This window comes from Dipodomys ordii, unplaced genomic scaffold (genome assembly GCF_000151885.1).
Source record: "Dipodomys ordii isolate 6190 unplaced genomic scaffold, Dord_2.0 Scaffold85, whole genome shotgun sequence".
NCBI lineage: Eukaryota > Metazoa > Chordata > Mammalia > Rodentia > Heteromyidae > Dipodomys > Dipodomys ordii.
The window spans coordinates 6214386-6241977 of record NW_012267301.1 but is presented as its reverse complement, the minus strand read 5'-3'; the positions used below and the strand labels follow the sequence as shown (position 1 = coordinate 6241977).

General features: G+C 42.8%; 1 protein-coding gene across 6 annotated transcripts in view; it reads right to left on the bottom strand.

Moving 5' to 3' along the window:
* Ppp2r2b (protein phosphatase 2, regulatory subunit B, beta) overlaps window positions 1-27592 on the bottom strand; it is a 473748-nt gene that overhangs the window by 50151 nt on the left and 396005 nt on the right. For all 6 annotated transcript variants that reach the window (XM_013025506.1, XM_013025502.1, XM_013025507.1 and 3 more), the window contains one exon: window positions 1422-1599. In XM_013025506.1, coding sequence (XP_012880960.1) covers window positions 1422-1599 — 178 coding nt within the window. The remainder of the gene's footprint in view (window positions 1-1421; window positions 1600-27592) is intronic.

Below are 27592 nucleotides of genomic sequence, written 5' to 3'. Positions count from 1 at the left end.
AGCAAGTTCCTTAACTTCTCTGAGCTATAAATAAGAGCTAATAATGCTTACATTATAGGGGTGTCATATCAAATATACTACAGAGGGGGTAGAAAGGGGAAGGAGGTATGGGAGGCTTGAAAACTGCCAGTGAATCTTTTTTTGATGTGAATTTTCAGTTGCATGGAACCTATGACATTTCCTAAGCTCAGGAGGCTGAGATCTGAGGATTGTGGTTCAAAACCAGCCCAGGCAGGAAAGTCTGTGAGACTCTTATCTCCTATAAACTACTAAAAGCTGGCAACGGAGTTGTGGCTCAAGCAGTAGAGCATATCATTAGCCTTAAGTGAAAAAGCTAAGGGACAGCACCCAGGCTCTGGATTCAAGCCCCAGTACTAGCACCCGGAAAAAAAAAGGAAAAGAAATTTTACTGAGCTGTTTAATTTTTACATACATTTTATACTCCAAGGAAGAGGTAAAAAGAAATACTTTAGTGTTGGAGATGTGACTCCGGTGGTAGCGTACCAGCCAATGAGCAAAAGCATCAGAGAGTAAGTTTGAGTCCCAGTCTCAGACGGACAGATAGACACAGACACAGACACAGATACACAGACACACAGACACACAGACACAGACACAGACACACACACACACACATACACACACACACACACACACACACACACAGACACACACACACACACACACACACACACACACACACACACACACACACACACACACACACACACAGAGAAATACTTCAAGTTGCTCATGCAAGTGCTCAGCACTCCATAAATGGCCACTATTATTTTCATTGTTATGGGACCAGGGACAGGATCTCTCATCCAACTGTTGTCTATTTGGTCCACCCCAGCTGTTGATAAATCTTTTTCTTTTTTTCTTTTTTGTCCATCATGGGGCCTGAACTCTGGGCCTGGGCTCTTTCCCTCAGCTTTTCAGCTCAAGACTAGCACTCTACCACTTGAGCCACAGCGCCACTTCCAGCTTTTTCTGCTTATGTGGTGTGCTGGGGAATCAAACCCAGGGCCTCCTGCATGCAAGGCAAGCACTCTACCACTGAGCCACCTTCCCAGCCTCTTGATAAATCTTTAGTAGAGAAAGGAACCTAACTGGATGTTAGGGTGTTATTGTTGGCACAGTCACATCTAATCTTAACATATAACACACAAATGCTACTTCATGAAAGAATTGATTCAGACTTCTAACCCAGAGCTAGTCGACCTTTATAGTTCAACACTTTCCTAACGTTTTTGTTGGGGTGAAAGAGGCTCATGGGAGCCAATGTATTTTAAAAGAAACAAGCTCTTCTAAGTGCCAGGTGGTGCTGTGGTGACTGCTCCCCGCCCTGTCCTGATCCCAGCCATACCTGTGGAGTCTTGATTCAGGCCAATTGACTGTTGGTCACAAGGAAAGGATACTAAAACTCTGATTGGTTATTTCAAAGTTCCATAGGTTAATCCTCAGGTCATCAGCAGACATGTAGGTTTCGTAGTCGCTGTTGACGGATATGGAGTTGATGTGATACGTGTGTGCGTTGGCAAATACTCTCCGAGGAGTGGCCTCTACCATCAGGTCCATGGGTCTCAGGACAGGCACCTGCCATGCAAGAAAGCCAAACTGCTTCAGAACCAAATCCCCTAGGAAAAGAGTGCACATAGCTCACATCTTTATCACCATGCCAAATCACAACCACACGAGAGGTTCTCGAAGCTGCAGAGATCACACGATGCTGACATTCTGGGCCTTAGCTGTCCTCTGTCACCTGACCCCGATGGGGAATTTCATTCTTCCTACTTTCTAACTGGCAATCCCTGAGACCCCCTCCAGGCGACCTCATTTCAGGGGAACCTAAGTTCCATGGGGAGGGAGGCCTCGGTTTCCAGACTGGTCAGTACAGTTCTATGTATTGTTATTAGCCGACATGAGTTGTACAGAGGGAGATTTCATTGATATATTTCCACACACGTTGACAATATGTTCCCATCAGTGTCACCCCATCTGTCATTGCCTCTCTCCTTCCTTTCCCCCCACTTCCCAAACAGGGTACACAGATTTCCTTGTTTAATTTTCAGAGATGCAAACAATCTATTTTTACTACATCCATCCTCTTTTAATATGTGTTTCAAAATTATTCACCTTGCATTATCTTATAGTTTTTTTTTAAAAAACCATGAAATCTATTTTTTAAAGGCAATTGTGAACCAGGAGCTAGTGGCTCAGGCTTATAATTGTAGCTACTCAGAAGGTTGAGACCTGAGGTTGATGTCAGCCTGAGCAGGCTAGCTTTCCTAAGTCCATGAGACTCATCTCCAATTAACCACCAAAAAAAAGCCATTGTAGAGATGTGCCTCAAGTGGTAAGAGTGCCAGCCTGGAGCAGAAAAGCTATGGGACAGTGCCCAGGCCCTGAGCTCAAGCCCCAGTACCAGTATAAAAGTCAAAAAAAGAAAATTATGGGAGAATTGAGAATATTTTGTTCAACTTTAATCTCAACTGATCGACACGTCCTTTCATCTCATGGCTTTCAAGGCCCTGGTCTTCATTTCGAAGGTCACTTTGGGAAAACATACCACCAGAACTGCTAACAAGCATGTCCATCCTGTCTTAGTTGACCTCAGAAAATGCTTCTGTATGTCACCTTGACAATGAAATTAAAATTAAAAAAGAGAAAATCTTGGCTTATTTCTCTTGTCTTAGAGCCCCAACCAGGCAGTGGCCACTTTCTACTCAAACTGACCCCATTGGAACCATCAATCCCAGGCTCACCTTACTGATCTATAAAAGGTGCTCAGCAAATATCTGTTGAGCAACTTTTGTAAGGGTAAATACTGTCAAGCATTTCCCTCTTGGCAGGTGAGAGAATCAGGTAGGTCAATCATCTTCTACGAGTGTATCTCTTGGTAGAAAATATGAACAAAGGTATGTCACTCTTGTGATTCTGAATTCTGGGTCAAATGGTTCTTAAGAAGTGAGAACATAAATATCAGAGAGAGACATGTCTGAAATTAAAACAACCCAGCCCAACAACCCAACCAACCAAAAGCATCTGACGCCAGTGCAATGCTCTAATAGATACAAGAAAGTAAAGAACCTAAGCATCAATCTTCTTGCATCCAACCCCTGGCTGACTGGCAGCCAGGTGGAGAGGAAAGCTTCCTCTTCTGCATTGGCTGCAGCCCCAGTGTTGATGAGGAGCCACCATAAACAAAGGTCTGAAAAACAGTGACCCAACTCACAGTGCCCACATTGACCTCTAACCTTCTGCCCACTCTTTCAGGAATATCGACCAAGCACTGTGGTGGGGATGGGGAGGAATTCACCCGGTGAGCACAAGGCAGAGATCCTGCTGACACACATAGCTGACCTACTCGGGGGGAGATAGACATGAACTCTATCATCTCCTACTCCATAGAGAATAGTGCTAAGGTGGGAGTCAGCCTGGTCAGAAAGATCTAGAGAGGGGCTGGGAAGGTGGCTCAGTGGTAGAGCGCTTGTCTTGCATGCATGAGGCCCTGGGTTCGATTCCTCAGCACCACATAAGCAAAAGAAAAAAAAAGCCAGAAGGGGCGCTGTGGCTCAAGTGGTAGAGCGCTAGCCTTGAGCTGAAGAGCTGAGGGACAGCGCCCAGGCCCAGAGTTCAGGCCCCACAACCGGACCCCCCCCCCAAAAAAAGAATCAATTCCCTCCACACAAAGATCAGCTCTAGTTTAAAAAAAAAAAAAAAAAAAGAAAGATCTAGAGAACATGTATGTGTGTGGGACTGTGAATGATGAGTATGGTTAAACTGGGCCAGATGAGGAGGGAAGAATGTTCTGGTCGGAGATATGGCATGTTCAAAAGTCCTGTGGTGGGGGTAAAAAAGGCAAGATTGATAGATTTGCACAGCTGAGATGGAGATGGTGATGGAAACTCTTGTGGCAGAGGAGGTGACAGGGTAGACAGGAGGCTAGTGACAAGAGTTTCACCCATAGGCCATGAGCAATGGAAAGAAATGGAGGTGTTTTGATGACTGTGGTCTGACGAGTTAGATTTTTATCCCATCATCCCAGATGCAGAGTGGGGAATGAGTTAGAGGTCTAAGGTAGAAGCCTCACAGGGAAGATGTATGCTTTGAACACAAACTAAGGGGACAGTTGAGTTGAGGCTCTGCAGCGGATAAAACACACCTTTGCCATTAGGAACTCTGAAGCATTTACTGGGCTTCCGTGCAGGGCCCGGCATCCTTTCCATGTGGTCTCAGATAAATCAACACCTCTGTGAGACGGGCCTCAACACCAAGTGTAGTATAGAGAGAACCAGCTGCGGAAGGAAAAGCTGCTAGCCCAGGGTGGCCTCCGTACGGAGTGGAACACAGGCAGGATAGGAGCTTAGGCTGCTCTCTGGCTACAATGCTAGAGCTCTCTTTTCTGCTCAAATGTCACTCAGAAAAGGAAGGGACCAGGGCCCTCAAGGAGATGCCAGGAAATTGCTGGAGAATTTATAGAATGAATAGCACTGTGGGAGTCCTCAGGGCAGGGATGGTCACAGCGCTGCGGCTAGGAAACTTCTGTGTAGGCCACAGGCTTTTACAGGACGTGGACAGGGCATCTGCTCTGTGTACTTTTAGAAGCATGGGCCACCCTTTTATGTGGTTGTTCTTTTCTTCCTCTTTGGCAATACTGGAGTTTGAACTTGAGGCCTCATATTTGCTGGGCAGGTGCTCTTCCAATCAAGTCACACTCCTAGACCTTTTTGCTTTATGTTATTTTTCAGATAAACTCTTGTATGTTTTCCCCCTCCCCCAGGGCTGGCCTGATCTATGATCCTCCTACTTTCTTCGCTTTCTGTATGGCTGTGATTACAGATGTGCACTACAAACTCATTCATTGAGATGGGACTCTAACTAATATTTTTGCCTGGGCCTGCCTTGAATTTCAGTGATTTCCCTTAAATTCTTTGTGTGTGTGTGTGTGTGTGTGTGTGTGTGTGTGTGCGCACACATGCATGTGTATGTCAGTACTGGAGTTGTTGCTTAGCTTTTTCACTCAAGGCTGATGCTCTGCCATTGTAGTGATCCCTCAACTTCCTGTCTCAAATTTCAATCCTTCAGATCCCCATCTCTTGACGAGATAGGATTACAGGTGTGAACTACGGTGTCCAGCCTGTACTATGCTTTCATAGTTTGCCAAAAAGGGACAGCCTATCTGGAGCTTTTGAGTAACCTGCTCCTTCCAACCCTACCCTGCCTAGAGCTCTAAAGAAATGGAATGTGGGCAGCTTCCGGCCTCCTAAACTCCTCATTGCTGCATGATGTCTGCAGAGCATGGCTGTGGCTGTGGCGACAGGGAACTGCCAGGCCTGGGCTGCAGCTTAATGTGACGGGCCTGCCTGCTAATGCGGACTGACATGTGCCATGATGGGCCGCGTAATGGGGAAGAGCTCATGCAGGTGTCTAGGGATAGGCTTTCATGCTTTGCCTAGAGAAGGCAGGTGTGTGTACCCGTGTGTGTGTGTGTGTGTGTGTGTGTGTGTGTACAGGAGGGTGGGGGTTTCGAATGTCATTCATGGCATGGTATTTCAACATGATTCCTGTGGTCAGTGGAAGCAGGGATGAGTGAGGAGAGCATGCAGGCACTGTACGGGCTTGGGCCCCTCCGTTGGGGGCCCGCAGGGGGAAGAGCTACTCACTCTTCCCCGGGATGGGCTGGGGCTTTCCATGCTGAGTGCAGACACAATTCAGCCCTAGCGGAGCACAGATGCTCATTCACTCACTCACCCTCCCCCCCCCCAGCCCCTTCATGGCCTCGTTCGGCCTGCCCCACCCCACAGGAGTGGGGTAAGAGTGTGCAGGGGGGAGGGATGTTTCACCCAGCTGAGGCGCAAGGTCTGAGTGAGCACACGTTGCCCCTTCTGAACACAAGGCAGAAATATGAAACAAAGATTTGCTGAACACATGGAACAGTCCCATGCTTTGAAGACATGCTGTAGACTAGGCCCGTCATCATCCATCTGTGTTGGGGGACATGATGGAAGGCTATGCTGTCTAGGTGTCACCCCTTCATCATCATCATCATCATCATCATCATCATCATCATCATCAGTGTGTGTTGGTACTGGGGTTTGAACTCAGGACTTCACACAATCACTTGGCTTTTTGACTCAAGGCTAGAACTCTAAACCACTTGAGCCACAGATCCACTTTTGGCCTTTTTTTTGTTGGTCATGGGGCTTGAAATCCTGGCCTGGGAGATAAGAGTCTTATGGATTTTTCTGCCTGAGCTGGCTTTGAACCACGATCCTCAGATCTCAGCTTTCTGAGTAGCTAGGATTACAGGCATGAGCCACTGGCTCCTGGCCACTTCTAGCTTTTTGACTGGAGATAAGAGTCTCACAGATTTGCCTGCCTGGGTTGGCTTCAAATTGTAATCCTCAGATCTCAGCCTCCTGAGTACCTAGGATTACAGGTGTGAGTCACTGGTGCCTGGCTCTCTTCTTGGATAATCAATGCTATCTAACCTGGATAACTATGTCTGTGAATAGGAAAGTTTGAAAACAAGTTACCTAAACCAGTTCCTGGAATTACAGATGAAGAGATAAGAGTTTGAGTTCTTCATTCAGGGTCACTGTGGGGATCACTGCCACAGCCCAGAGTTCTGCCTCTCCTCACACCATGTGCCTTAATCAAGAGCACTCTTTCTCTTTCTCTCTCTCTCCTCTTTCTCTCTTTCTCCTCTCTCTCTCTCTCTCTCATTGCTAATCGTGGGGCTTGAACTTCGGACCTAGATGCTGTCCCTGAGCTTTTATTTTTTGCTCAAGGCTACCACTTGAGCCACAGCTCCATTTCTGGCTTTTAAGAGCCTCATGGGCTTTTCTACCCAGGCTAGCTCCAAACTGCAATCTGCTGAGTAGCTAGGATTATAGGCATGAGCCACCACCAGCACCCGGCTCAAGATGACAAAACCAGACAACACCCAGGGTTAGGCCAGGGTCCTTTTGCTTTTTTGTTTGTTTGTTTGTTGTTATTGTTAAAGGAGAGGCCTCACTATGGAGCCTAGGCAGATTTAGAAATCATGATCCTGCCTCAGTCTCCCGGAGTCCTGGGGTTACAGGCATGAACCACCAGGCATGGCTAGGCCAGGATCTTTTGGTGCAGTTTAAAGCCTCTAAGCCGAGCCACGCTGGCAGCTGTTGGTGAGACTGTGTTGTGCAAATTGGGGCCTTGGATCTGCAGAAGACACCGCAGTTCTGAGCTGCCAGATGGGGAGGTCCCCACGTTCAGACACCTCGAATAGCTCCCTGGCCCTGGCTTAGTCTCAACTCATCCTCACAAGGCTGATTCCCAGGGGCCATTACTGCAGGCCCGTGGCTCACCAGGATGCCAGCACCATGCTAGAATAGCCACAGAACAATGGCCCGGGACACTGTCCTGGACTAGGGCTGGCGGAGACATAGGTCAAGTGCAATAGGACTGTGTGCTTTCCCCAGAGGCCACACAGCTTCCCTTCTGCCTTCACTGAAGGCTCGGTTCAGGTGTTACCACCTCATCGAGGCCTTCTACCAGCACCCCTCCACTTATGCTCCCCCATAACTCCTGAGAAGATTTGAAACACACACCCCATTACTGAATTATCTCTTGTATATATGATGAGCACCACTGCACAGATCAAGAGGCACAGAAAGGTTAAGCAATCAGGCTCAAGTCACACAGCGAGCCCCGGGCAGTGCAAGTACTCATGCCTAGCGCTCCTTCACCCAGGAGTCAGAAGTCAGAGTCATTGTGTACTTGGACTCGCACACTGCACACGGCTACTTGGGAGAGATGCAGGGAGCAGACCCCTCATGGAGGGTTGCGGGGGGGGCGGGCCTGCTGGCTTGGATCCTACAAGGCACAGTGCAGGAATTACCAAGATACCCACCATGACTGCCATAGGAAAATGAGAAAGCAGAGGATGCTAGGGCAGGCAGGGCTGGGAGGGAGGGTGGGAGTCATAGGAGAAAGCAGGGGGACTGTGTTTGAGTCACTGGGGCTAGTAATGTGCAGAGCTCAGAGCAGAGAGCTGAGTATGTTTATAAGGGCCCAAGAGTGTGTTTCTGGGACCAGGGCAGTGATTAAATTATACACTCAACAAACACTTATTAAATCCCCTCTTCCTATCAGATAGATCCCAGGGTTGGAACACAGCAGGGGACCGACCTGGTGTGGTAGAATAGTGTGTGTGTGTGTGTGTGTGTGTGTGTGTGTGTGTGTGTGCATTGGGGGAGTTTTGTTGTTTCACACAGGTGCTCCTGGGTGGCCTTATTGAAGGGTGACATTTGAGCAGAGGCCTGACTGAAGCAAGGGCAGGCAGAGCAGTGCAAAGGCACTGAAGTTGGAACAGGCTTAGAAGAGTATTAGAGGAAAGCAGAGCTATAGAGGAGTGGGTAAAGGAGAGCAGAAGATAGAAGGTCAGGGGTTTTATTGAGCGTGAGGAAGGTGGCAGGAGCTCCCTTATCGAAGATTACGTGGCTATAGGTCTGTAGGTTCATTTCTGGGTCTTCAGTTCTATTCCATTGGTCCTCAGGTCTGTTCTTGTGCCAGCACCAAGCTGTTTTGATTACTATGGCTTTATAGTAGAGTTTGAAATTTGGCATTGATATTCCTGCAGCACTGTTCTTTCTGTTGAGGATCATTTTTGCTATTCGAGATTGCTCCATATGAAATTTTGGATTGCTTCTTCTATTTCCTTGAAGAATGAGGTTGGAATATTGATAGGTATCACATGGAATTTGTAGATAGCCTTGGGAAGTATTGCCATTTTCATGATGTTGATCCTCCCAATCCTGGAGCATGGGAGGTTTTTCCACTTCCTAAGTTCTGCTTTGATTTCCTTTTTCAGGTTTTTAAAGTTTTCATCATAGAGGTCCTTCACTTCTTTGGTTAAGTTAATTCCTAGGTATTTTATTTCTTGTGGGGCTATTACGAGTGGAGTTGCTTTCCTGATTTCAGCCGTGCTCTTCTCATTGTTGGCATACAGAAAAGCCATTGATTTTTGAGGGTTAATTTTATACCCTGCTACTTTGCCAAAGTTTTGAATCAGCTTGAGTAATTTGGGAGTGGAGTCCATGGGATTCTTTAAATATAAGATCTGCAAAGAGGGAGAGTTTTTATCACCCTGCATCAGAATCAACTCCAAATGGATCAAAGACCTCAGAGTCAAAGCAGACACCCTGAAAACATTACAGGATGGAAGAGGAGAAACCCTAGGTCTCCTTGGCACAGGCCAAAATTTTCTTAATAGAGACCCAGAAACACAACAAATCAAAGAAAGGTTGGACAAATGGGATTGCGTGAAACTGCAGAGCTTCTGCAAGGCAAAGGACATAGCTAGCAAGATCAACAGAAAGACCACGGACTGGGAGAAGATCTTCACTAGCCATACAACAGACAAGGGTCTCATATCTAAAATATACTTGGAACTCAAAAAATTAAATCCCCCAACAACAAATCCTCAATGAAACTGCCCAATAAATAAGTGGGCTAAAGACTTAAAGAGAAACTTCTCTGAAGAGGAAATAAGAATAGCCTATAGACATAAGAAGAAATGCTCAACCTCCCTAGCCATAAAAGAAATGCAAATCAAAACAACATTGAGATACCACCTCACTCCAGTTAGAATGGCAAAAATCAAGAACTCTAATAACAACAGATGCTGGAGGGGATGTGGACAGAAGGGAACCTTACTGCATTGTTGGTGGGAGTGTAAACTTGTTCAACCACTTTGGAAAGCAGTATGGAGTTTGCTCAAAAGGCTCCACATAGAGCTCCCCTATGACCCAGCAATCCCACTTTTGGGCATTTACCCGAATGTTCACAAACAAGACCACACTAAAGCTACCAGCATGACTATGTTTATTGCAGCATTATTTACCATAGCTAAGATATGGAACCAACACAGATGCCCCTCAGTATATGAATGGATCAAGAAAATATGATATATATGTATATATGTGTGTGTGTATATATATATATATATATATATATATATATATATATATGAATTCTATGCCTCCATCAGAAAGAATGACATTGCCCTATTTGTTAGGAAAAGGAAACATTTGGAAAAAAATATATTAAGTGAAGTAATCCAGGCCCAAAGAAACATAGGTCCCATGATTTCCCTTATTTGCAATAACTAGTATAAGTTTAGGACAAGCAGAAAAGGCCGAAAGCTATGTACATATAACCACATAAGATGATGTTAAGTGAAATGAACCCCAAGATAGGGACACATATCTTTTTTCTTTCTTGCTATTGTTTCTAACATATTTATAATGTATCATGTGATTTTTTTCTTTATATGTTCCTCCCCAACAGTATAACCTCTGTTTTCACTTTATTTGATGTCGGTGCCCTGAATCTTGTATATACACTTCTCTAATTTGGAGAGGGGAAGGGAAAAAAAACAAAATGCTTAAATAAGGATACAGGTTGACCCATTGTAACAATGAGATGTACAAAACACTATGTTGAAAACGAACTTTACAACTTCGGGGGGGTGGAGGGTTGTTGTGGAGGGGGGAGGGAGGGATGGTAGGGGAAAACAAAGGAGGCAACAATGTTCAATAGGTAATGTATTCATTATCTTGCTCATGTAACTGTAACCCCTCTATACAGCATTTTTACAATAAAAAAGGTAAAAAGGAAAGAAAGAAAGAAAATACCATTCCTGGACCTAAGACATGTATCTGAAGGAAAATACATCAACACATAGTGGAGGCAGCTGTATGCCATGTTTACAGTATATCATTTTGGTGATCACTTTGGTAATTTTCCACCATCTTCCATAAGTATCCTAAGTATCCACCATCTTCCTAAGTATCAGTTGGCGGGTCACAAAGCCCTGCATTGGAGACACTTAATAAAAGCTGAGCAGAGTCCTGAAACCCAGCAAGCCACAGGCTCCTCCTTTAAAAGACATCTGTGGAAATGCACAGCAAGAAGAAGTGGAGGTGAGAGCCCTTGACCTCCACAGAATTCATGTCAGAGAAAAAAACAAATAATGCTGTGTTTACTGTTGTACCTCCCTCCATCCCCTCCTGGCCCCAATGATGCCCCAGAACAGGTTCCAGGCAAAGCTCTGAGGGAGAAGGGGTGGACAAAGAACAATGAAGTTGGGGAGAAGAAGGGTAAGGAAGGAAGGAAAAGGAGAGAAGAGAAAAGAGGAGAGGAAAGGGCAGAATGGGAGGAGATGGGAGAGAAAGGAGAAAGGGAGTCCAGATAAAGCCTTCAACAAAAGTTGCCTGAGCATCTATTATAGCTGGGCAGGTACCACAGCTTCCTGTAGGCCAGTCATGCACAACTCCCTCTCTCCTTCCCCTTTCTCTCCTTCTTCCTCCTCCACCCTTCCATTCTTTTTAGGAAAGTCCGACTGGGTGCACAGGTTTGCACTCCATGAAGAAGTGGGGTGAAGAAGCTTTCCCATTAGAGACACTAAGTAAGGGGGGAGCGATGGGAGGCCCAGACTTACCCCATTTCCCTTCCCTTTACACAGGGTGTCCTCTGAGCAGCACTGGTCATGGTCACGGCACCTGGACTTTCAGGGTGAGGCATCTTGGGAAGGGGTGAGCCACTGTCTCCACCTTGTGAAGACTCTTATTCTGAAGCAATGCCATGCAGTCCATGGCAAGGGCTGAGCTGTTGTCAATCAGGGCTCAGTAGGCCCAGGGGATGGTGGTGACTTCTCAGGAATTGTGTGGAAGGAAATCACTCCTCAGCTCAAACCTCCACCTTTTCATCCCTAACACCAGATCACCTCAGGAGACACCCACAGCTGGCCAGGATTTTCCTCCCTCCTTTGCAAAAGATAGACATAAAAGGTGTGCATTCACCTGTCCTGAATGTGACTACCTGGGTACATGCTCCCAAACCTAGCATCTTATAATACATTTCCAATTAACATGTTTACTTTTTACCCTTTGTCATTATTTGTCAGAATTACATGGATGAGTTGTATTGGTGAATTATGTTTTAATGATAATCACAACAATTAAACTCAGCAGACAATTTTGAACCCTAACCATCATATAGGATGAAAAAAAATCTCTTAGAAATGATCCAAATAAATTTAGTATTTATTTGGGGGTAATTTCTTCCTACTTGAAGTGGAAGAAAAGACAATATAAAGTCACTGGTTTCTAAAGAGACAGTTTGTAGTCTTGTCGTGGTGCCAGTGGGTATCCAATTGCTATGGTTCTTACATTCCATTGGCCATATTAAAAAGGTGATCCTGTTGGAGTTAATGCCTTTGAACAATGGACTTAACAATTTCACAAGGGAGATCAAGAAACTGGGAAGATAAATGGAGAAGGGAGGGTGAATGCAGTCGTAATATTCAGTGTACACATGAAAGTGGGACCAGGTAACCTGGGCTGGATGGCGTTGGGAGAGAATGATAGAAGGGGTAATTGGTGGACATTGATCAAGATGTGTACTTATAAACTAATACATTGAACTGAAACCTCTCTCTGTACAACTACTTAAAGATAATAAAGGCTGATATAAAAGTTTTAGTTTAACTTGCCAGTGTTTAACCCATTCCTGAAATCACATTTTCTGCATGTTTCTAACCAGTATATAAGCATAGAATTTGTAATGGTATGTTTTGCAGACCTGGGTACGGATGCTGGCTGAGCCATTTACCAGTCACGTGGCCTTGGTCTTGTTACTTAATCTTCTTCACTATCAGTGAGCAGTATGAACTCTCTGAGCAGCATTGCTGAAAGAACTTAGTACACAGACTGGCTCCAACTATCAACAATAAAACATTGTGGAGTGTTGGCCCACAGATTCCAAGTTGAAGAACAGCCTAGGCCATGGTGACAGACCCTGTCTCAAAAAGTAGTGCTTTCTCTCATATGTGGAAGTTAGATTTAGTTTATAAACTTCTAAGTAATTACATGGGGTGGTGTTCAAGTGTATACAAATGTATTTAACTGAAATACCATAGATTCAAGGAAGAACTCAAATAGTATTTTCCTTAGAAAGGCAAAATTCAGTAAAATAAAACACCAGGAAATTGGTACTTGAAAGGGGTGGGGTGGAATCAAGGAAAAGGGGTGGACAAATGAAGCGAAGAGGGGAGAATGAAGACAAGAATCCAATGTATATCCTACAAGATTAGTAAGATCGAGGAAAGGGGTGGATGGGGGGAGGGGAGAATGTTGATGGGGTGACATTGATCAAGGCACCTTGTATTTATAAATGGCTTTGTTAAATGGCAACACCTTTGTACAATCACTCAATGATGATTAAAAAATACTAAGAACAGAAAGCAACAGTCATAAAGTATGTGCTTCAGGCCAAAATTGTATGAGGCTCCTAAGACAAGTTACGGATTTCACAAAGGCCTTAGAAGACAGGTAATAAAGTCATTCCTATGATGTGTGTATCTAGAAGGTCATGAAGGTTCTTGGAATGGTCAGCCACTCTAACAGCACCTATGGTAGCTGCTAGTACTTGTGTGTATGTGTGTGTGTGTGTGTGTGCACACGTGTGTGCGTGCACACGCACGTGCTAGTGTTTAAACTCAAGGTCTGGGTGCTATCCCTTAGCGTTTTCACTCAAGGCTGGCATTCTACCACTTGAGTTGCAATTCTACTTCTCTTTTTTTTGTTTGTTTGTTTTTGGTGGTTAACTGGAAATAAGAGTCTTACAGACTTTCCTGCCATGGCTGGATTTAAACTGTGATCCTCAGATCGGAGCCTCTTGAGTATTAGGATTACAGGGGTGAGACACCGGTGCCCAGCTTATATTAGCTTCCAATTATAGACTTGTGGAAGATTCTGAGACATTGCCTAGAGGATTTTTTTTTTATTGCCTATGAGTTTTAGCCTTCCTTCCCTCCCCCCTAGAGAGTTCAGTCATGATTATACAACTTAGTATTGCTCTGGGAGGGTGGCTAGTGGAATGCCTAGTCACTGGGTAGCAATTAACTTTGCTGGGGGGAAAAAAAAGAGTAGAAAACTCTCCTGATTAAGAGTTTTCCAAATAGCTTCTGTCCTTGATGTCATTAAAATCTTGAACAATCTGGACCCTCATCCAATTATCAAACCAACCTGGAGTGTGGGGGGAAGAGTCTGCCATCATGTATACCCATTATTAAAGGGTAATTCAGTGTAACAAACCAAATTGAGTATGCACAAAGACTGTCAAATAAAATAAACCACTAACAAATTAAATTACTCTCCATTTTCAGTGGGAAGAATGCCAGTCACTTTTCATTTTAAAAAATATGCATCGTAATTCCATAAAACACACACACACACACACACACACACACACACACACACACACGAGTATTAAAAAGCCTCTTGTTATCTGTGCTGAGGTGTATTTCTGCAGACACAGCTCTCTTCGTTTCACTCTCATCACAAAACTTGTTTCCAGAGATCAATGGTGGATGGAGTTCAAATGTATGAGTTATAGGTTGGCTCTGCTTATGACGACATCAGAGTTGTTATTTCCAGAATGGACCTGTCACTCAACAGCTTCCCCACCAAAACCCCAAGGAATCCTATCCAAATAATATGATTTTTAGATTTCCTTGCTCACACCCTTCAACAGCCTCTATATATCCCTAATTTCTTTTTTAACTGTCTTTGTTACATAGATTGAAATAAGCCTGAAAGGGAGAAAAGGGGGGAAAAAAAACCTTTGGAGAAAGTCAGGCTTTGGGCTTGAGGTTATTAAATATCTTTGAATTATGTTCTTTCATTTGACAAACATTTATTAAGTACCAATCACTGCACGAGGTGGTACATGTATGGAGTGAAACAAAGCAGGTTGTGCTGTGGAACTGAAAGTCTAATAGGAAAGGAAGATCTACATATCTCAATGCAAACATTGTCAGGAAGCATTCCTGATGCTATCAAGGAATGCATAAAGTTCCAGGCAAAGGGAGGCTCCCTCCTCATTTAGGTTGGGGGAAGTCAGGTAAGTTGTTTTAAAAGTAGTGAAAACTCCCTTTCCAAAAGGAAAGCCATGAACGTCTTAGCTTCTCAGTGTAGCTGAGTGATAAAGCATTTGACTAGCATAGGCAAAGCCAAAGTTTCAATCCCTAGCACCATCAAAATAAAAACAACAACCACCCCTCAGAAAACTATTAACCTAAAATAGGGCTTATTGGAGACCCCAAAGAAGGTAGAGGGAGAAAAAAAGAGGGTAAGCTGAGGGGAATATGAGGAAACTACACTGTAGTATATATGAAACATCGTAAAGAAACCCATTAACAAATTGTAAGTTAAAAAAAGAGGCATAAGCAAGATAAATAGGAAGCCCACAGAATGGGAGAAGACCTTTACTAGCTATGCTGGTAGACAAGGGCCTCATGTCTAAAATATATTCAGAACTCAAAATATTAAACCTCCCCCAAACAAATCCTTACAGAAACAATAAGCCAATTAGCAAATGGGCTAAAGACTTAAAGATAGACTTCTCGGAAGAAGAAATAGGAACAGCTGATAGACACATGAAAAGATGTTTTACATCTCTGGCCATAAAAGAAATGTAAATCAAAACAACATTAAGATTCCACCCTACCCCAGTTAGAATGGTCATTATATCAAGATAACTAACAATAACAGAGGCTGGCAGGGGTGTGGTCAAAGGGGAAAGCTACTACACTGTTGGCTGGAGTGTAAACTTGTTCAACCACTCTGGAAAGCAATATGGAGGTTCCTCAAAAGACTCACTATAAAGCTCCCCTATGTTGCAGAAATTCCACTACTAGGCATCTATCCAATTGACCACAAACCAGACTACACTAAAGTCACCATCTCGACCATGTTTATTGTAGCATTGTTTACCATAACCAGGATATGGAATCAACCCAGATGCCCTTTGGTGGATGAATGGATCAAGCAAATGAGGTACATAATATACACAATGGAATTCTATGCTTCCATCAGAAAGAATGATATTGCCCCATTCATAAGCAAATGGAAAAATTATGTTAAGTGAAGTAAGCCAGACACAAAGCAACATAGGCTGCCTAGTTTCCTTCATTTGTAATAATGAGAATGTGTCTATCAATCTACAAGTAAACCTAATGGACAGTAAAAGACAAATAATCATATCTATACACGATGGATTAAATAGCACTCTAAACATTCACACAGTGAGAACAAAGGATGATATTCTTAGGAGAGGATCACAAGGCCTCAATAGTATGTGCATAAGATCATATAAAACTATGCTTATAGAAGTAAACTTCAAGAAATGGAAGTTTGAGGGTTTTTTTTGTTATATTGTTTGTGTTTCTTTTTTTAATTTCTTTTTTCCTCTTTTTCTTGGGGTGGGGGGGTTATTCCCTTCTGCCACTCTAATTTCTGAATCTTTTGTCTTGCATTTAAGTTTATCTGATTTGGGGAGGGAAAGAGGAAGGGGAAACACAGAAATGGCGGAACCAATTCAGTAGTGAAACTCACTAGACACTATGTTGGAAATTAACCATACAACTTTCAGGGGGAGGGAAGTTGGGATGGAAAAACCTGGCAGAGAATGAGGGGTGACACTGTTAAAAAGGAAATGTATTCAGTACTTGATTCCTATAACTGAAACTCCTTTGTACATCATCTGTAGCTGATTTTTTTTAAAAGAAGGAGTTTTTTTTAATGTCTATTTTAAAGACATCCCCATATTTCCAGAAGTAAGCGTAACATATATCTTGGGAAATTACACACACACACACACACACACACACAAACACACCACACATATCCCAATGCATTAAAAGTGATTTTCTTGGCAGACTAACAGTTTCATATTCTGAGTTTCTTTGATTTCTTCTGGCCTCTCTAGGGAGAAGAAAGAATATATACTTTCCCCTTAGAAGACAAACGCAATATCTAATTACCAGTCCATGAAGAGTCTTGCCAGTTTTATCTTATTTTTCCCCAGACATTTCCATTTTCTGCCAACATCACAATTTCTCAAAATGTGCTTCGCTATTTATTGCCTTCCTATTATTTCTCCTAGTGCTTCACAAGAAAAAAGGCAGCATCAAAAAATACTCCAGAAGGACAAACTTCCAAGCAGTACTTAGAGCTAGGAGTAGATAGTGTAGAGAGAGACAGTGGTTCAATTTTTAGTTAATTTGGAATAGGATCAGTAACCAAATTTGACTTTGTCTCCAGCTGCTATTGGTAGGAGCATTTAAAATTTGAAAATGTACTTTCTACTATTTATTACTAGGATAAATCAATCAATCTTTTTTTATTTTTTATTGTGAACATACTGTACAGAGGGGTTACAATTACATGGGCAAGATAATGAGTACATTTCTTATCAAGCATTGCAGCCTCCTCCTAAATCAATCTTTTTTTGTTAGGATGAATCAATCTTTGATGACCAACAATAACCAGACCTGGGAACTATACATTACATCCTGTGATTTATTACTGCAGAATATAGAAAATCAAGAGAATAAACACAAATATGATGTTATCTTGAAGAACCTCAAAGTTAGAAGCTTTTTGAGAAGTATTTTACATTAAAAAAAATCCCGGATGAATACAAAGTTACAATTTCAAGAACTTTGACAACATGGCCTTTCATAGATCCAAATGGCACCTAGCTCACTGTATCAGTTCTGTTTCCCACCAACAGATGGCAGTAGTGATTACTAGTGACATTTCCATTGGGGAATAAAATGCGGTATCAATGACCTGTCAAGTTTGTAACCTCTTGATTCTTCTAAAATCCTGGCAGATAAGGCCTCCTGTTAAAAACTTCTGCCTTGGCCCACTGCCAATTACTTAAGGAACTATGAGGTGAACCCAACTACTGGTATTTTGAACCTGCTCAGGTAATGAAAGTGTGGACTTAAGACTACAAGCAAATGCACTTGGGGGCAAATGGAAGAATTTCTCTATACTAAAACACTTGGTAGTGGTTATGATTTTTACAGTTCTCTGCTGAGTCAGAGTTTTAAAATTTCTTACCTAGGTAAAATATTACAATTATTTTTATAAACAGATTGGAAATCATTCATGAAAGATAAAAATGAAGAGATCCAGATACCAGTCTTTACTTCTTCACATGGCTTCTGGTTCTAGCTACTGGGAGGCTTAGTCAGAAGGCTATGCACACGACCAGCCCTGGCAATTTATCCAGGCCCATTTCAAAAAACAACAACCATACAAGCAAAGATTCTTCATTGTAGCCTGGACTCTCTGGATTCTTCATAGGAAAAGTTAGACAGCCATCAGGCATACAGCTGCCTCATTGTGGGAGCTTAAATCTGCTTTCCTGAATAAGGGAGCCGGTCCTCCTCCTTCCCCCCATCCCTCAGCTACTGGAAGACAGTTCTCAGCTCATGCCCTTCCGGAGGGCAATGACGCCTGCTATTTCCACGTTTCAGTGAGGGTTTGTGCCACTTGATCTTTAGCAGTGCTTGGCTTTACTACACACAACACACCAGTTCTCAACACACACACACACACTTTTATTCTTCCAAAGAGGACACACACACACACACACACACACACACACTTTTATTCTTCCAAAGAGGACAGGTATTTCCTGCTCGTGTATCTTCTAAAGGATTCACCTTGATAGTAGTCTAGATCATGTGTCAACTATAATCCCCAGATGATTGTTTTTCAAACAGCTTGATGTCAAGAGCAATCTTTCTGTAGACTGTTTTGAGGTGGAATGTGATGGCCTCACCTTGCCCCACCTTCCTTTCTCTTCCCAGAGAAATGCAGGGAGCAGGACTACTATGTGAATGTGCAATCTTCATGAGCTGGGGTTTTGGTTAACTGGGGTTTTAGTCAACAGAAGCTAGTCAGACGAAGGATGAGTGAGTTTGGAAGGAGGAGAAGGCTAAGTTTTGAAGTCTGGATGGAGAGTAAGAGACATTTTAAATCTTCTGGCCCATGTGGCAGTGCTGAATTTGAGTTCCATGAACCTGGAAAATGCACTTGTTTTGTGCAGTGGATGAGGGAGAGATAACTCCTGAGGACTAGGTTTGCTAGTTTCAGTGAGAGAGGGCAGGAAGAGACAGAGAGCAGAAGCAAGAGATAAGAGGGGAAAGAGAAGAGGATGGGTGGCCATGGTTACTCCTGCCTGGAATCCCAACATTGGGGAGTTTGAGGCAGGAGGATCTTATTGAGGGAGAGAGAGACAGGGAGAGGGAATCTGAGAAGAAAGAAAATGGATGGAGAAGTCATGAAGAGAAGAAGTATTCTACTTGTAGCACTTTAGATTTAAAGACTCAAATTGACTTAAACAAGAACAATAGCAAGTGGTACTATGGCTCAAGTGGTAGAGAGCTCGCCTTGAGCTAAAGAGTTCAGGGACAGTGCCCAGGCCCAGAGTTCAAGCCTCATGACTGACAAAAACAATAACAATAAACACAAGGCTGGGTTCTGTAGCTATTCAGGAGTCAGAAAGTTCAAAGCTAACCTGAGCAAAAAGCTCAGGTGACTGTCATCTCAACAAATAGCCAAGAGTGACAGTACATACCTTTCACTCCAGCTATACAAGAAGCATGAATAGGAGGATTATGGTCCAGGTTAGCCCGGGCTTATCCCCCCAAATAACTAAAACAAGATTGGCAGTGTGTCTGCCTAGCGAACTCCAAGGCTGAGACTTCAACCCCTGGTACTGTCAAACAAAACCTAAAATGGATTATTGTAGAACAAACATTTCTCCTGATATCAGGACTGAAATGGACCCTGTGAAATATAACAGAGACTTGGCAAGTCATCCCATGTCTGGGAGAGTATACCTAGGCTTACTGTTTCATTCTTTCTCTCAGAAGCCACTTGGTTTCTTAAAGTGGCCCTTTCTCCATCTTTACCAATGACTTCCTCTGCTTAGCAGGCTGATTTAGCTCCTGTGGGTCCCTCCTGTCCTGACTACCAGAAAAGAGAAGAGACAGCGAAGAGAGCAGGGACAGAAGAATGAGTCAGAGTCGGCCCCTTGTAATGGGCCCATCCTTTAGCTTCTTTTGCTCAAGGCTGGTGTTCTACCACTTGAGCCACTCCTCCACTTCCAGACATTCTGACATATTGCTTAGATTGTCTTGCTGGGCTAGCTTTGAACTGGGATCCTCCTATTTCAGCCTTGTGTGTAGCAAGGATCACAGGTCTGAGTCACCTGTGAACAACTTTCAGCCCATCTTATTTCCAATAAGCTCTGCAGTGTTTGTGATGTGCTCCTATCCATCCCACTACTCATTCCACACACTGTCCCAACCCAATGGAAAATATCTCAGTTTTAAGAGTCCTCTAGTTTCCTCCTCCTCCTCCTCTTCCTCCTCCTCCTCCTCCTCCTTCTCCTCCTCCTCCTCCTCCTTTTTTAAATCAGTTGTGGGGCTTGAACTCTGGGCCTGGGCTCTGTCCCTGAGCTCTTCAGCTCAAGGTGAGTGCTCTACCACTTGGGCCACAGTGCCACTTCTGGTTTTCTGGTGGTTAACTGGAGATCAGAGTCTCATGGACTTTCCTGCTGGAGCTAGTTTTGAACTGCAATCTGCAAATCTCAGCCTCCTGAGTAGCTAAGATTACAGGTGTGAGCCACAGCACCCGGCTAAGTTTCCCTCTTTAACCTGCCACAGTTCTGCCTGAGATCATTCTCTAACTTACCTTCATAGTGTTTTAATCTTAATTCTAACAGTCCCTTGTTCAAGGACAGCCAACACATTTAGTCACTATTCCCCAGATAGAAATTCTATTTTGTTTAGAAGGCTGTTATAATGGCCTTTCTATCTTCCTTGGACAATAAGCCTACTTATACAGCTCTCCTGAGAAGTTTTTTCCATTTTCCTGTCAGTCATAGAAGTTCTAGGCCCTTTCTAAGACAACCATGTTCCATGTTCGGTTTGATTTTCTGTCCTTTCTTCTCTCCTCTCTTCTCCTTCTCCCTTCCCCTTCTCTTTCCTCTCCCCCACTTTCCTTCCCCTCCTCTTCTCTCCTCCCCTTCTTCCTCCTCTGCTGTATCCCCTCCTTTCCTTCATCTTCTCCCTCCCCCCCTCATCTTTTCTAGTGTTGAACTCAGGGCCTTGAACATGCTAAGCAAATGCTCTACTAAGTTATATCTCAGTCCTATCATATTCTTTTCAAACCCAGATTGCTAAAGCACATTCAATTAGTAAACCTTGTTAAAATAAGCCTTTATCACAAATTGTTTAAATAGGGATACAGGAGGACCCATTGCAACAATGGAATGTACAAGTCGTTATGTCGAAAATGAAATTTACAACTTTGGTGGTGGGGGGGAAGAAGGGGGAAGGGGAGGAGGATTCGGGGGGAGGGATGGGGGGGGGGGGAGAATTGGGTGGGGGGACGGGGGGAGGATGGGAAGGGAAGGGGAAACAAAGAAGGAGGGGCAACAATGCTTGATAAGAAATGTACACATTACCTTGCTCATGTAACTGTAACCCCTCTGTACAGTATTTTCACAATAAAAAACTTATGTAAAAAGCAATGTACTCATTAACTAATTTATGTAACTATAACCCCTCTGTATATCACTTTACAATAAAAAGTAAAAAATAATAAATACAATAAATTGTTTTTAAAAAGAAACAAAAGCACATGAAAAAGAAAAAAATGTCCCTTCGCATTTTGGGGGAAGGTAGATCTTTATATTATTTTCTTTACATTCTACATAGTTATATTACATATCATTCTCTACACAGTTTCTAAAATATATATATAAACAGTAGATCTAGAGATTTGTGGGATTTACTGTTGATCCAAACCTGACTTTATGGGATGACTTCGAAACCTCGCTTTGTGCTGACCCATCTTCAAATAACTACTATATCCCATTTGCTCTATGGTCACAGGTTCGTTTAAACCTCACAAAAATCCTGCATGGTTGGTGTTATAAATATTTTATAGACTCTTAAGGATGGAAGCTCAGGGAGGTTGCATGAAAACAAGTCAGGAGGTCATACAGCCGAGATGGGCAGAGCTAGAAGCAAAGTTACTTTACCTCAAGTGTAAAGAAGATGTATGGGCTACGGCAGTTTTAAAAATGAATCCAATTTGAGAGGAAAAAGGTATGTGATGGTGAGTTCAATGCCTGCGTAACTAAAAGATGTTCACAGACTTATAACACTATATTTTTTCAGGTTGTGATTTAGCATAGGAATAACTCTTTCCCCTCCTTCTCTCTCTCAGACTTAAACCCATAATCTATAGGCTCAGATGCTCAAGTTTCTTGCCCACACCAGCCATCTTACTACTTGAGCTACACCTCTAGTCTAATATTTTGCTAGTTAATTGGAGATGATGTCTCTTGAACATTTCTGCTTAAGGTTGGCTCCTAACCTTTAGCTGCCAGTCTCTTTAGGAACTAGGATTACAGGCTGTCAGCACTGGTACCTGGTTAAAAGCAACATTTCTAAGCAGGCGAGAACTCAGTGAATGCAGTCCTTATGCCCTTCCCCTGGAATGCAAGCTGCAGGGTAGCTGGGCCTGACTATGTGAACTTCCTGTTTTCTCTCCAGCCCTGGGGACATGACACAGAGTAGATACTCAGCAAATGTTTGTTGAGAGAACTGAGAAATGTCTTTTTTAAATAAATAACTTTGGTAACTTTTTAAATTCAGAGATCTCTAAACTGGGTTTTCATCAGAATCAGCTCTGACGAGGGGAATGAGAAAACACACACATCACAAGACTTGCACTTAAGGATTTGAACTCAGCTTGTCTGGGGTTAAGTATGGATAATCTGATTTTTAAAAAGATTCCCAAGTAACTAACTGAAAGTTAGGAGAGTGCTTGCTAGACCTTAGCACTTTTGCTTTATCTGTTGTACCTGTACTGTTACTTAATATTTTCTTTAAAAGGATCTAGCATTTAGTTAACTAAATTTATTTTGGGGAGGAAACTGAAATGCATGGTAAATTAGTTTTCTAAGAGTTGCCAAAAAATTTTGAAGTGCAAAAGACACACTGAAAGAACTGTGCTTAAATTTCTAGCCAGGCCTGGTCACCTGGAAAGATTTGCCGCTGCCAGCTTGCAATGTAAAAAGAAAAAAATGTAATGATCAACAAAAGTGTTAGGAGAAGTATTAATATTACTTAAGATGGTGTCTTGTACCAACAGAAACACAATTCCCAGACTCCGGGAAACATCGTGATACATGAAGGCAACCAGCTCAGCAGCTAGGATATTAATTTATGGGGTTCAAATAATCATAGAAAACCAATTTCACAGATGTGGTGGTACACACATATAATCCTGCATTAGGGAGGCTGAGGCAGGCGGATCAGAAGGCTGAGGCAAGCTAGGGCTATACAGTGAGTCTCAAGACAACTTGGGATAGCTAGGCCATAGTGTCTCAAAAAGATAATCTGTTTTGTCTAAGGCCAAATGTTGGTTCTTGGAACAGGAGATACTGCGTCTCTGACTTTAGGTTGCTCCAAGTCATCATTTAACTTTTCATAGGAACTCCTAAGTGGTTGCTGTAATTTGTCTAAATTAGACACAGCTTTGATGCCTGGCTGGACACTGACTGCTTTTCTTTCCCTTATGAACGGCTGCAATCTCTGGATCCAGTTGAGTGTGGGATGGGGTATGTGTGTGTGTGTGTGTGTGTGTGCGAGCGTGCATGCACACGTGCATGTTTAACACTTGCATCCTGTAATCCCATCAGTACTTGAGGCTAGCTGTGGGCTTGCTGTGTATCATCAAGCACATTGAAGCTTCCCAGGCACATTATTAGGAAGGAGATCTAAGTGATGGTGAACTTCAGTTCTCAGAGGAGATGGCCAGGACACAACTCTGACAGGAGGTCTCATCATTCCTAGAGAGCACCAGACCACATCCCCTGCTGACCTGACATCTAAATCCCTGCCCTGGCTCTCCCACAGTATTACCCGCTTCTGCCCTGCAAATCCCATTTCCTTATCCTGATCTAATCAGACAGAGCGGATGCAATGCCAGTGAGGGTCTCCTGAGCTTCTGATAGTAAAGCGTCCACGGCAGAGACCTGGGAGGCACATACAGACTTGAATGGTTGGGCTCAGAAGTTAAAAAGATAAGCAAAACAAAGAGAATAAAGAGATGATTTTTGCTGGAGATGAAAAGAAAAACACCAAAAACAATGAGCTCTTTTTGAAACACAAATGGGAAATGTAAGTGGTGAAGGACAGAGCCAGGCTGCTGGAGCTTGGCAGGTGGTAACTTATTGATCCACAAGGTAAGAAATGTGCCAAGGAGAAAGACACGGGGAAGGAAAATGATTGGCTGCAGTTTGAACAATGGGAGGCTTATCCAAAAGAGGCAGGAGGAGATGTAAATTTCTCAAGGGGAGAAAATTTAGGAAGATTCTTGTCTTCAAGTCGCCTTGGCTTTGATGTTGAACAAGGAAGGAACCACGCACCTGGTTCTTGAAGCCATGCTGACAGACAGTGGAGCCTGTTTGGGGTACAGGAAACTGGGGCCGGTCCCCAAGTCTTAAGGAGAAATCAGAGAAGGCTTAGATTTGCTCAGGGAAGGGGTTACAAGGATTGCTATGAATTCTCCCCAGAGAAATGGATGAGTCATGAATGGAGGCAAAGGAATAGTTTTTCAGGGGTACACAAAGAGTGAGCAAGGGTTGTCCAAGTATACAAAATTTTATTATCTATCTCAACAGTAAAAACCACTCGCAGAAAAACAAAACAAAACACTTGCAGAAACTAAAATGAATTAAGGACAGCTGGCAAGAATAGAATCATATTATAGTTTAGCATGAAAACAAATCAAGGTGGTAAGCAACCCCTTTCTCTCTTTAAACAGTATATAGCTGTTCAATTTCCAAGTTCTTGAAGGTGTCTGACTCAACACTGTCCCTAACTATATATTTTTCCTTTCCCAAGAACTTTCTCAAGAACCGTGAATTAAAAATCACATTGTATTTATAGGCATGTAACTTTTTTGTCTTAAATTATAGGAAATGAGATAATCCTAGATCATGAGTTATGGCACCAAATATAGTGATCTGTTTTCCTTTTTTAAGGTTGCAGATTTCGGCAAGCTAAGTTTGCAGACTGTTTGGAATTTCTATTTCTCAATATATCTGTCGCTTGCAAATGCGACAGATATATATATATATAATTTCCAAGAAGGAGCTAATGCCAATTACACTCATCTGTTTGAGTTGTGGTGTCTTATTTGTTTATTACCAGGAATTATACAAAGATCCAGTGTTATCAAACCGAAATAAAGAACAATTGAATTCTACCTGGATGATTTGCATTGGCTCATTTTTTTTTCCCCAAAACTTATCTTACTGTAGATACTGGCAGGATAATTTCTACAGGAATAAGCTGTAAATTTCTGGAAAGTCAATTATAGTATTCAATGTGATATTTGAACTGCAAAAAATGTTTCAAGGCCGAATAATGGACTGGTGCTACAGGTAGAAAGGGTTTTCTTTGTAGTGTTCAAGACAAAAAGAGAAGTTAAGAAAACTTTGAGTCGGGCACTAGTGGCTCATTTCTGTAATCCTAGCTACCTAGACTGAGACCTAAGGATGTTTGGTTCAAAGCCAGCCAAGGCAGGAAATTCTATGAGACACATTTCCAATTAATCACCAAAAATACTGGAAATGGAGCTATGGCTCAAATAGTAGAGCAGTAGCCCTGAGCAAAACATGCTCAGGGACAGGCCTAGGCCCTGAGTTCAAGCCCCAGAACCAGTATAATAAAGAGAGGAGAGTGAGAGAGAGGAGAGAGAACTTTTATTTTTATTTTTTATTGGAGTAAGAGTGGGCTATGAATCAGAAGGTTCTTTTTTAATTCCTACTAGAAAATATAGAAACTGTAATATCTGCAAGCATATTTTTGGGCTCAGAGGGCAACATTCGCTCAGGAGAATTACACATTTTAGATGACTGGAAGTTAACGTCAAGGCAGGGAATTTAAAGGAAGATTTTTTTTTTAACCAACCAGAGCGTGAGCTGACATTTAACAACTTTGTAGGTAATGTGCCTGTCCTCATCCCAGATCTACTCATAGAGACGGTGCAGCAGCTTTTCCTAATAACCATCCTTAGCTCAGGGAAATCTCCGGAGTTCACTGGTCTGCCAGAACCAGGAATGAGGGAATGGGAACCCCACTTAATTCCACTAGTTCCAAATGGGTTTCACCACCTCCTTTGTACTTACAGAGGTGGTATGTGTGTGTGTGTGTGTGTGTGTGTGTGTGTGTGTGTATGTGTGTGTGTGCGCACACACACATGCCCATGACATGCTAGTCATGGGGCTAGAGACTAAAATAGGCAAATAAAATGAGGCACTTAGCATAAGAGGAATATGATAGTGCTAAAAAGCCAGGGCAGGGGTCATGATGATACTGGGAAGCCATGGCAAGAAACTGCTAGACAAACTCACAAAAGCCCCTAAAAAGAAGAACTTAGAACAGGAGGCAGTTTGTGGACAGCCGATTCTATTCTGAATGGTGGGCCTGGCACTTACATTTTTTTTTTCCTGACAATCAGATATTTAGCTTCTGTATTCTGCTTCTGTATATTGCTTGGCTTGCAAAACAGGAGAGTTGGGAAAGATTCTATTTGCATGACACATACCCACCTCCCCATTTTGGTGTATGACAACCCTCACTTGTTGCTATTCGGGGCTGTTTCTGGATTCCTGACACGGAGGAGGAGTCCTGGCTGGTTATAATTGCCTATTGACAAATTTCCTTTTAAAATTTCCTTATAATCAGGTTGGTTTTTCAGTTGGTCTGTATCCTGGGGATTTTTCAACTCATTGCTAGATCAGGGCCTAGGCACTGTCTCTGAGCTGTTTTGCTCCAGACTAGCACTCTACCACTTGAGCCACAGCTCCACTGCTGGCTTTTTGGTAGAAATGTATCTCATGGACTTTCTTTCCCTCAGTTCTAGCCTTCTGAGTAGGTAGGGTTACAAGTGTGAGCCATGGGTGCCTGGCCTTACAGAGCTTTTCTTAGAGAGAATCTCAAGGGTTCAATAGTTATGTGCATAAGATCATATAAAATGATGGTTATCAAAATGAACTTCAAGAAATGGAAGTAAAAGGCCTTTTTTATTATACTGTTTGTGGTTCATTTTTTTCTTTCCTTATTTGGTTTATTCCCTTCTGTCACTGTTTTTATTTTTTTAATTTCTGTATCCTTTATCTTGTATATAAGTTTATCTGATTTGGGGAGGGGAAGAGGAAACACAGAAATAGTGGGACAAAGCACAGAAATGGGTGAACCAATGCAACAGTGAAACCTACTAGACACTATGGTTGGGAATCAACTATACAATTTGTGATGGGGGAGGGAAGTCAGGAGGGGAAAACCTGGGAGAGAATGAGGGAGGAGGTGACACTGTTCAAAAGGAAATGTACTCATTACCTGACTTAGGTAACTGTAACCCCTCTATACATTTTTTTCAAAAAGGAATCTTTAGCAAGAAAGAAAAAAACACTTGTGTCCCTGTCTTGGGGTACATTTTGCTTAACATTATCTCATGTGGTCAAATGTACATAGCCTTGACAGTCTCTGCTTGTCCTAGACATGTACTAGTCATTGCAAATAAGGGAAACCATGGGACCTATGTTTCTTTGGGCCTGGCTTACTTCACTTAATATAATTTTTTCCAAGTCTTTC